Here is an 11,997-nt window from a genome sequence, read left to right as displayed (position 1 = left end):
CAGACGATGTGCCATTAGATCATCTCACCTGTGCAGTTAGCCTAAAAGCTGTTGTTCCATTCTGATACACCCCCCAAACATACTTTAAGCAGACAAGGCTCGGGCAGTATTTTTTTTTTCTTTTTAAGTAATGGTTGTCCATTAATGTTCACATGATGAAGGTAACGGATGGTGTTCCTTACAATGTTCTCCTCTGTCCTCAATCACAGTGGGGTTATCAAACCCTACAGCGCACTTCGAAGTATCTACAATCCAGTCTCGGGTTCTCTGCAACTGCTCCGGTGAACTGAGATGCTCCAATGGAATGTCGTTAAATGTTAAATAGTGAGTCTCGGACTCCAGAATATCGTCATCAATCCCGCTTAGTTTTGGGTTGCAAAAAGCCCAAACCATACCGCAGAAATAGACAAAAAACGACGCCATCACAAAAAACATCAAAGCATAAGACTCAATCATTGCATCTGAGACGGAATTCGACATGGTCCGTTAAAAGTCAGTTAGTCTTAACAGAGATGTTTTTTACTCGGTCCCACTCCTGTAGCTGCTGCGTTCTGTTGTGCTCTTGCATTACATAGCCGAATATAATGCCGTGACGCTGCCATCAGCGACATTAGGTTACGCCATTTCTTTGATATTATTTCTTTAACTTTGTCAACTTCATTCATACACTAGACCTACATGATAAAATAATAAGTGCAAATTCTAAGTAATAAGGGTAACTTGAAAATGCTTATAATAAGGCAAAATGTAAGCATACTTCTAAATATAGGCCTATTAAGGTTAACTTTAACAGTAGCCCTGGGCCTTCAGTCTTATTGTGGACATAAGTCTTTGGTGATTGAGTAAATGTAGGCCAAGACTGAAGCGCAAAGTGTATCTTCTTCCACACAATGCAAATTAAGCTTAAACCTTACCGTACGTTGAAGGACAGCTGTTTTTGTTAGCTTTTATTTGATACGTTGATACATTTACAGCCTCCATAAATGTTCCATCCATGGAGCTGTATGAACCCTATCTACAGGCTTTAAAAACACATAGGCCAAAATAATCTTCTGATTGACCTTTCCCAAACTCTAAGCCCATATAAAATGATGCACTAAGCAGACATAACACCTGTTTCTTTGCATAAACTGTAACGTGCTACCTCTTCCTTCTGCAACATCATATGCAGCAACGTTAAGACCTATCTAGTAGACTCACTGTATATTGTTGTCAAGCAGTGTGTTCAGAGCGGCTTAAATCATTTGCTTTTTGTCATGTTCTCGTAAGATAATTATGTGACCTAAAACCCAGCATATTAAAAGAGAGCATCCCGTCGACACAAGGGTCTGTTTACTGCTTACTGTTTTAAAACAAGTTATGTTAACCTGTACGAGTAGCCCAGTCTATCTTTCATTTACAAATTAATATGAAGCGCCCAGCATCGTCCATACAACTTTGCATAAATGTATAACAAACATTATTCAAATCAGCAGCAGTCTTGACAGGCTTTTCAAGTTTTGTCAGCTCCGTACTGAGAGGTGCGTTTTCACCATAAACAGAAAAAGGGTTTCACTCAAGGCAAATGCATTGTTAGTTCGGCATTGTAGGGACCAGTAGTTTTTTTACCATAGCATTGTGTATGTCTCATCTCTTGACAAAACTACACGCCCCACACGGCGCAGCAGTTGAAGTCCCGGATGTCTATCACGCCGGAAGAGAAGGCAATTCCTTTCCCAGCCATCTTGTGGCGTCAACTAGCGAAGTGTTCGCACCAAGCCTCGTAGAATCGGAGGAAAATCCTGCTGAAGGGGCGTCATCATGCCCGGACAACTGCAAGAAGGTTTTGGCTGTGTTGTTACCAATCGGTTCGACCAGCTATTTGACGATGAGGCCGATCCTTTCGAACAATTAAAGGAGGCAGAAAAGACTGCCGCCAAGACTGCTGCCTTGGCTGCAAAGCTACCCAAAAAAGAATCTCAGAAGGACAGGAAGATCCCTATTCCTGAGAAGAAAGAAGAAACACCGGCACCCGTAGCTCTTAAAAAGGATGGTATGGTTGTTTACTAAACCGTTTATCCATAATTTCAAGAACAGGTAGTCTTGCGGCAAGTTGCGCGCTTGAAAGTCCAAGCCCCCCCATGAGGTCAACATGGTCTCTTTTGTGTTGGGGACTTGGGATGCTTAGAAGACAAGCTTGAATACAATGCGTTATCCTGTAAATTATTCACGAGCACCTTCATCTTAACTAACTTAACAAGCATGTTATTCGTTCTGCGTATTTCGCCTGTGTGTATCTGACATCAGTCATCATCTCTTGTGGCTCAGGGCCTTAGTTAACACTAACTTGGGCAAGTGATTCTTGCATAGATGTTGTCGAACTAGTGTGAGCACGATTCGATGGGTTGCGTCAATGATGTTGATTAGCCTCATTATATAGTTTGCATTCAACACAGTGCTTTGGGCTCCCGCCGTGTACTCAAACAAATCACCGAATTGTTGGTTTGGTGTGAAATCACACAGTGACTCAGTAAGACTAGCAAGCTAGCTAGCTGACTAGCTTATACACCCTGGCTAGCGAGCTTTAGCGCTGCGTGACGAACCTCGTGGTTGAAGTTGAATACAGGTTTCCGCGTCAAGCTTCAGAATCGTCAATCCCTCGAGGGCGTTAAAGTTACAGGCCAACATGAAGGGTAGCATGTTTACCAACGTTGGGTATTTAAACGATTTCTTTATAATGCGGAAGAATGTGCTACCCATCGAGCGAAGTTGTATTAAGGGAGTGCTTATGTTGCTGTTGAATTCTTGAAATGGAATAAGAATTGAAAACGGGGGAATATCTTGTCCACTTGTCTGTCAGATTTGGCGAGACGATAAGACCTGACAGGTGCACACAAACGTGCTAGCTAGTTACCAGCTGCTGGGGTGTGTGATTAGCCTCTGGCAAATGTCTATTTTGGTAGGTGGAGGGAGGGCTCAGCCAATCCCGCTGGAGGCAGCATCCTGAGCCAAAACGCAGCGAGTGTAAGGACGTAAATCTCGTTTTTAGCCTCTGCATTTCAGATCAAAGTCCTATCCTTATGCCCAAACATGTTTGACTTAGCAAGTACAAAACCCTGTCAAGGAAGGTGTGTTTAAGACCAAAAAGTGCAGTGAGGTAGAGGTGTGAATCTTAACTGAATAGACGATTACATTACGACTGAAAGGGTAAGATTCGATTTTAAAACGATTCTTGATACATCACGATGCATGTTTTTTAAATCATAAATACAAGCATTCAGATTTTAACTCTTATTTTCTATTTGAACGTTTTATTAAACGGATGTTTAAAAAAAAATACTCGTTATACATCAAACCCTTCCTCTTCTTTTTTTTTTTGAAGATTACCCAAGAGTATGCCTATGTCTTAATACTAAATATTTTGTAGCCCACTGCATGGTACAAGGTCTATAACAAAAAAATGTATTGGTTTCACATTAAAACAAATTCTGTCCTATTAGACCTACAAGATAATTCTGATACTCTTGTATACCAAAAATAACATAAAAACAGCTTGCTCTTTTAACTACTAGGTAGAATAAGTAGAAATTCATATTTAGGCCTGTTTGTGGTAAATACATGTAAAACATGTCAAATGTAAAACAAGATAGGTGTTTATTTACTGATGTGATGACTGCTCCATCACACGACCATGTGGACTGTGTACATGGCATATATATTGGCAGTATCTTAGTCAACTTTTCATTCACTGATATCTATGGCGGACACGATCATGGAAATGATTTGTTTACATTAAGTCTACGCTTCTTGGCTAGCATCACAAGACCCTACAGAATGTTTAACACTACACATAGTGTGTATTGCTAGTGTTTGTATGTTAATTAACTTAATTCATCATTATAACTGCATATCCAAGTGAGATGGTTTTGAATGGTTTGTTTAAATTGATAATGCTCGCATACATATTTACGTTGTTTAAAAATTGATTTATAGTTGATGCACTCTTTTACGTTGGCATCGAATGGCATCTATGCAAAGATTATTTTTCCCAGCCCTACTGTGAGATGGCTAAACTCAGCTGCAGACACATAGTTCATAGAATACACATTTATGGAATCGCACCTAAAGAACATGAAACATCACAGATAGGCTTTTAGCCTTCATCATGTCAAAATATGTTCAGTACTCAATCCTTTAAGTAGATTTGTAAAACCGGTTTGTCACTTAAAAAAAAATTGCTTTCAGGTGTTTTGTGAAATGGTCAGCTACCAGCTGTCTGGAGTCTTAAAGGATGTCTTATCTATTTTAGGTGTGAGGAGAATGGGCAGAAGGCCTGACCAGCAAGGCCCAACAGGGTCCCAGCAGCAGGGGGGTCAAGGGGAGGGACGTCCTCCCACAGAGAGGCGGACAGACCAGAGGAGGCCACCACGTGAACGCCGCTTTGACAAGCCTGGTGATGAGAAGCCTGCTGAGGGAGGAGAGTTCTCTGTTGAAAAGTGAGTGAGACTGATGATATCTAACGATGGCTTTCTTCACAGCTATGTACCAACACCCAGTGTGATGGTCAAGCCAGATCAGATCATTTTTAAGGGTAAATAGCTGAGGTTTTGCTTAGTTGTGCATTCAGCATCACACAGAAATCATACTCCTTTGTTGTAGAGCTTAAATTTTGTTTTATTTTGCAACATTTTATGTATATACAATCGTTACATATTTGTGTTATAAAGATTGAATAAGGTGTATGTTGTGAGCTGTACTTAATTGTCTGTGTGTGCACCATTAGGTCTGCTGGTGACCGGCCGTTCAGAGGCCGTGGTGGCGGCGGCGGCAGAGGTGCCCCCCGCGGAGGACGTGGCAGGGGCATTGGCAGAACCGATGGCTTTGATGCTCGTGGAAAACGTGAATTCGATAGACACAGCGGCAGTGACAGATCGTAAGTCATGCGAGCAGAGTTGCTATTGATTTGTTTTAGCATTAGTCTGCCCTTTTTTTTTTTTACAGTCTGTTTTGTCTGTTACTGTCTCCCAGCTAAGTATACATTTTTTGATTCAGCAGCATGAAACCAGAGGAAAAACGTGGAGGTGGTGGATCTCACAACTGGGGGACCGTCAAGGATGAAATGGGGTTAGTTTTGAATTTAAGTTGACCTGAATCTGAATGTCTGTGGACTTTCTTTGAGTGAAGTTTGGATGACCATATTAACAGGATAGTAAAGATTACTCTGTCAGTAAATCAGAAACGGTAAGCCTGCTCAATTTCCAATATCTGAAGCTAATCAATTGGTTATGGCCATACATTATTACAAATTAGTGTTGACTGTGAAGCAACATAGCCTGTAAAAGTAGTCAACAGGCTGCCCTTAGTACCTCTACAACAGTTTGTGAGCAGCTGTTTGATTAACCCTGCTTCTGGTAAATCGTTGCTATTGGTGAGACATCTGAAAAATTAAACAATTTCAACATTGAGCAAATATGTGTGGTTAATGCAGGTGTTAAGTGTTTGTTGTGTGAGTTTGTGAAATATCAGTAGTTTTTTTTTGTCTCAGTAGTCCATTATGTTCACCTTATATCGAATTTCTCCCCCCCCCCCCCCCCCCCCCACACACACAGTGAGCTTGATCAGTCCAACGTTACTGAAGAGGCCCCTGAGGGCGAGGAGCACCCCCCTGCTGACTCTGAGAACAAGTGAGTATCCCATCGCCATGGTGACTGCAGAATCCCAACCCCATAATGTCTACTTGTGATGGTAAAACAGATCATATTTAGCAATTGAGTAGTCATTGAGGAGCTCACAATTATATCCATTTTGTTGGGTTTGTGGATATTTTCCAGTAAAGTGAGTATATTGTTGTAGGGAGTTAAAATAAGTGACCGTAAACAAGAGTGACCTGATTATAGCTAATAAGTAAGTATACGAAAATAAGCCCGGTCTCCTCAAATAAATGGACATGGTTGTATTTCAGCTTCTTATGAAACGTTGTTATTGTGAACTCTAGAGTTTATGAAATTCTGAAGTATAGTGCCGTATAAGGATTTTGATGTGGAGTGGCGTTGTACTGACGAGCTTTGTTGTGATCCGGTGTCATGTGCATCTTCGATGTAACCGCTCTGAGCTCTATACAGACACATGTTTGCCTATCAACTGGCTGTTAGTGCTATTGGCATATTCCACAGAATGTTTCTAAAGAAATTACTATGCAATTAACAGCTAAATAACTTCGCTTTCCTTTTACTGTTAATAATTGCATTGCTTATTCAATTTAATGCAAACAGTCAGCGACTCTGCTCTCTGTCTATGTGCATCTGCTACAAAGGAAGCTCTGTTTTTGGTACTTACACCTGTAGTCAGCAGTTTCCTAACCATTTGGCATGTCTCGTCACAGGGAAAACGAGGCCGGAGAGGTTAAAGATGAAGCGGCCAAGGAGATGACCCTGGATGAGTGGAAGGCCGTGCAGGCTAAGGAGAAAGCCAAGGTGGAGTTCAACATTCGCAAGGCCAACGAGGGAGCTGACAGCCAATGGAAGAAAGGATATGTGCTGCACAAGTCTAAAACTGAAAACGTAAGTAGATGGAACAAGAAATCACAGTATTTGCTTGTAAATGAATTGATTTCAGTGAAACATGTATTTCCTCAACTAGTGTGGTAGCCGTATTTCCATGAATTACATGAATTGTACAAGTGATGAAATACTTTGCTTACAGAAGTACGAGTTTGTGTAAATTGATCAGGATCAAATACAAATTTGCTTTTTGTACGATTTTATCAAAGCATCATATAGCTAACATCATGTCAATAACTTAATTGAGTTTCATGTAAAAAAAATAAATAAAAAATGTCCCATGTAGAATGTATTCTCATAAGATATTTGCTTTTTGTTTTTCTGACACACTAAACGCGAAGCCTGCCATCATTGATACCGAAGTGGAAGTTGAAACAAAGGTACGTTTGCATGGTATTTAGGTCATCGTTTGTGCGGTCTAAGATGAGTGAACTGGCTGTGGAGACTGACAAAAGATGTACTGACCTGCCTACTCTAAACTTTTCTCTCAGACCGATGATGAACACCACGCTAGGAAGCCAGCCAATGACATCACAGCTCAGCTTGAGATCAACTTTGGAGATTTGGGCCGCCCAGGCCGCGGACGCGGAGGTGCCAGGGGGGGCAGGGGAGGACGTGGCGGTGGAGGTCGTGGTGGTGGCGGCGGTGGAGGTCGCGGTGATGGCGGTGGAGAAGCTGGCGCAGGACCAGGACCAGGACCAGGAGCAGGACCTCCCACCACAAGGCCGCCACGCGGTGGTCGCACTGAGAAGGTAAAAAATAGATGATGTCTGATGCTGCCAGCCTCCTTGACCCAGTTGTATTGGGCTGTAACTGGTTCGGGGAAATTGTTCGTTTGCATCTTTGCACGCTGACTCAGCCATATCATTTTTAAGGCCATCAAAATGCCAACTGAAGGCAAAAAGGGCTGGTCATTTTTGTAAACATTCCAAATGTCGCAACTGATAACATTTTACATTGGATCTGTAAAAAGGTACTATGGCTAGTCATGTAGTGTAGTGTCTTGTATCACATCACTGTTCTGCATGTTGCTTAAGTTCCTCCTACATAAATCATATTGGTATGGCGCCCACATTTGAGATTTCCATTTCATGATTAATGCATCCGTCTTCAGATCAATTTTAACAGTTAACATTCTTACCATGACTATCTGTGAGCTGTGAACTTAAATATCCTACGTGATGTATAAGTAGTCAGTCTACTAGGATGTGCAATATATCTACTGATATCTCTGCACCGTTCTTCTCGTCCTGTAGCAAAGTGGAGTGTCTGTCCCAAACGTGGACGACCCTGAGGCCTTCCCGGCCCTTGCCTGAATCCAGTCCCAGCGAGGCCACGCAGGGCCCCTCCTCTACGAGGCTTGCATGCTTAAGGATCCTTCAGCAGATGAAATGATGGACTGTCATCCATGCCATTCACCCCTGAGGACTGAAATTTTACCTGTTTTAAAAAAAGGAAAAAAATTAAGAAAAAAAAAAAGGAAAGGACTTCTTGCTACTCTGAAGCAATTATTGGTAGAGGTTTTGTATTTTAGAAAACACGGTAGCAGGGATGTTTTCATACAGTATTTTTTTCAGAGATTATGCATTCTTCATGGATACCTTTTGTATTGCTGCTTGAAAATACGCATTTCCAAACAGATGTGAAGGGTGCATCAGTAGGCCTGTGGTGTCCCATGGTGGGTTGTCTTTTGTTATTGTAAACAATTGCCTCCAATCAAGCATCTTGGGAATCAGACAAGGTCTTACAATGCCGATTACTTCTGAAAAGGTTACTGCCTTTAGTAAATTGTCACCTGAAAACAGCAGAATTTCAGTTCTGTTTGTTTTACTCATCTAGGGGTCCAGCTGCTTAGACATAGTAATATGGTCCCTTTGAGATTCATGGATGAATCTTTATGGAAGATTCAAGTGTAAATGTTCAGATGTATGCTAAGTTCATCCATCTACGCCACTGGTGATTATGAAACATAGAACGAGATAAATGTGAGATTTGTCACTCAACAACCTGATGACATGAATGTGACTTGGAAAACTTTTCAATCTAGGAAAAAAAAATACCGCATTTGCTATGTGTACTGTACACCACTTAAGTTCTTCAAACACCCATCAATTAGAGAAATGTTTACATAATGCACTCCTGTTTACTGAATCTGATGTAAACTCACCTGATAAGCCTGTTCATGACACACAAAAAAAAATCACCTGTACCAGTGATCATTCTTTCTTCCCCCTTTTGCTTTACCAACACTGCTGCGTAATTGCTCTGAAAGAAATACAGTTGTTCAGTGTGGAACAACGAAGTGCTTATAAAAATGTGTGAATTCCAGCCCTGCTATTATATAGACCTCTGTCCATAATTAAAAAGATGGTCGATTCATTTTTGATTGTAGTGTGGCGTTTTCAACCTCGGTGTGAAATACCTTATTTTGTCAAATGTTGAACTTGCCCTCTTCCTTCTGAGCAATCAAAGCCTCTATGTAGATGATGACCAGTAGCTCACAGGCTTATACAGTGTCTCTAAAGGTAGAGACCGGTAGTGTAAATCAGGAAAATTGTGATGGTGCATGGGTTACTTCGGGATAACCTAAAGCTGACATTTTGTCTATGTGCATGTCTCGTGTGAAGAGAGCTGCTGGACTTGTGGTTACCCAGAAGCCAACTCCATGTGGATGTTGTGTGATATAAGTTATGGGAAAGCATATCTTTGTCTTTTTTGTAGCATTGCTTCTATCTTGCAAATAGCTAACAGACTGCTCTGACTAGCCTGTGTAGCATTTCTGGCTGAACAACATGACCTTCGCTCTGCTACGTCCCCCAAGACTCCCAATAAAACAAAACGCAAAAAAACACTCAGGTCTTGGCGCCTCTCCTGTAAGCAGTTGCCACTTACAAATACAAAGACAGACAACAGAAAGATTGTTTCTGATCATTCAGTAAAAAATATTCCTCTTCAGAAGTATCCATGTTTCTACATTGCACATAAATATGTCCTGTTAAACCTTTTCAGGGTGTAGAGAGACCTTTCGAGGGCAATCGATTGATATGTCCTTTTTATATTAAGCCGGAAGCATTGCTGCCTGGGTTACATGCGGCAAATTGAAAGGAATGGCCAGACACTGACCCCTACAGGTCTTTGCTGTTTTATGTGCTTGGCTGAAATTATTACATATACCAAACGCCTGTATGTGGGAATTGTATTTATATAGCGGCAAAACAATGAAATTGAACCCCCTTAGAGCAAGCACAATGAAGACAGGGGAAGAAGCCTTAAGCAGAACCGCAGCACTTAAAGGGGAGCCCACCTGCTTGTAGCCGGGCAGGTAGACATGGAGAAGGAAGGTGGGGGGGCTTGTGGCAGAAGGGGAGGGGAAACGATCAGGAACATGGCAGATGAAATCATACACGTATCAGGATGAGCATGCTAGCATACATGTGGTAAATGTACACAATACAATCAAACAACATAGTATATGCATGATGTGATGTACAATGCAATGTGTCCACAGCAATCAGCATTTGTTAGCAAAGGTCACGCTATTAGAGAGAACATTTGGTTAATAAACATCAATTTGATAATCAGATAAAGAGATTAATTTAGGTATAGATAGAGAGGGAGAGGCTGCCCGGCAAAGTGTATGGGAATGTTGTTTATGTTTAGTTTTGATGAGTATTGTTAAGTTATGGTTGGTTGACATGGTGCATGTGAATTCTAGTTAGGATAGAAAGGGTGGCAGGATACACAACAGTGCCCAACTGGCTGGGACAACCACAACATGTGTTGCATGCTGTACCCGGGATCCATAAAGGCCCTCCTTCACAGTACAATATGTGCTGTCTGTAGCCAAGTTTTATTGATGTTGGGAATTGTATGTGTTTAGTTGTTTGTATGTAGAAAGGAAGTTGCTTTGCTATTACTTTTACTTTTTTTTGTTTTTTTACATGAAAGGGAGGTTGGATATATATGGGTGTGAGGGATCCTAGGAGTGCACCAGGTTGTGGGGGGTGTGAAAAACCGCTCAAGCCGGCCATCTCACGATGTGGGATGTAGGCTTCTGGATCGTGGTTGCAAGTAGTCAGGAGAACACACAGCACAGGAGACAGTGGCTTTCTTATAAAAATACTGCTATATTTATTTACAAAAAATAGGGACTCGAACCCCAAAGCCATATATACCAAAAAACAGGGACTTGAACCCCAAAAGCAAAGAAACATACACCAGGGTAATCCCAACCCCAAAAACAAAGAAACATACACTGAAAAAAAACTAAAGCTTTTAAAACAGGCCAGGTACACCTCTGTACTCTCGACAGGTTTCGTCTATGTACCTGCCTCAGCTTCTTGCAGTCTGTCCAGTCTGTCTCTCAAACAACAATGAGTGCGCCTTTTAATAGTGGCAGCACCAGGGGCTAATTTAGCCCAATCAGTCCCAATTAGACCCGTCCACAGGTGCCGGGGAACAAAGTGAGAAGGGGGAGGGACTTCACCTTTTCACAGGGGGGATACAGATGTATCCCTGAAAGACTATAGTCACTATAGGGTCACCAAGGGGGAGGAGACTGTAATTTTGTTCTCTTAGTTTAGTCTATTATAGCCAGAAACGTCATCATTCTAGACAACACTTTTCTTGGAACAAAAACATAGCTTAAAATATCGCTTAATTCTTGCTCATTCTCTGGCCTGGATTATTGCATGCCCTTTCTCTCAGCATGTTTTCAATATATACGTTTTTAATTTACTCAGAATTCTCGTCATGTGGCAACTATGGCTTGGTCACCAACTGTAAAAGGTAATTAAAGACATGTGTATCCTGAAAGCTTATGGTCACCAACGACAGGAATAATTGCATTAGATGGCTCAATTTGCACATGGGACAAGAATCTGTATTAGAGTGGTAAATCACAATATCAACTTTGTACGATGGATTAATCAAGAACACAAAGACTGATTTATCTGATTCCATTAAATTATACAGTTATTTGTAACATTTCATTGCACTATGAAACATTTGGCAAGATGTTAAATAAGTAAAGGCAGAAGAGGAATTGTATGATTGCTGAATAAATGAACAGTTTATTCTTACATATGGTAAACCTAATTGTTACAAGTATAGACCAGATTCAGTGTAAGATAAAAAGCCAAATTGGTGTTAATAACCATAAACAATGACAATAGTCTTAAATGGAGTGGTTGCAAATTGTTAAATATCATAGTTACCAATTAAACCAAATAAACCTAAATACATCAAATGCAAATTAACCTTAAAACAAACCCATTTGAATTAGGTAGGAGTTTGGCGCATCACACATAATAATTATAATAATACATCACATCAATACAGCGCTTTTCAAAGTTCTCAAAGACCCTTTACATACTGTGGGATGAAAGAAAACAAACAATAAAGTCTGTCATAAAGACATAAAAAGGTAAAAAGAAAAGAAAAGAATAAAAACATGGGG

At 40.9% G+C, this 11,997-nt stretch overlaps 1 protein-coding gene across 2 annotated transcripts; it reads left to right on the top strand.

The window, feature by feature from the left end:
• The first annotated feature begins 1,688 nt into the window (after positions 1-1,688).
• serbp1a (SERPINE1 mRNA binding protein 1a) lies at positions 1,689-8,918 on the top strand. Of its 2 annotated transcripts, none has more exons than XM_012834161.3 (9): positions 1,689-2,032; positions 4,289-4,475; positions 4,763-4,912; positions 5,035-5,103; positions 5,589-5,663; positions 6,362-6,539; positions 6,881-6,919; positions 7,031-7,291; positions 7,796-8,918. In XM_012834161.3, the coding sequence occupies exons 1-9, from the start codon at positions 1,801-1,803 to the stop codon at positions 7,853-7,855; spliced, it is 1,251 nt and encodes a 416-aa protein (XP_012689615.2). In that variant the 5' UTR covers positions 1,689-1,800; the 3' UTR covers positions 7,856-8,918. The 2 variants fall into 2 exon arrangements, with proteins under 2 accessions (XP_012689615.2, XP_012689614.2); XM_012834160.3 differs by having other exon boundaries at positions 5,032-5,103.
• Positions 8,919-11,997: the final 3,079 nt, after the last annotated feature.

Source organism: Clupea harengus, chromosome 10, assembly GCF_900700415.2.
Source record: "Clupea harengus chromosome 10, Ch_v2.0.2, whole genome shotgun sequence".
NCBI lineage: Eukaryota > Metazoa > Chordata > Actinopteri > Clupeiformes > Clupeidae > Clupea > Clupea harengus.
This window is presented reverse-complemented; position numbering and strand designations above follow the sequence as displayed.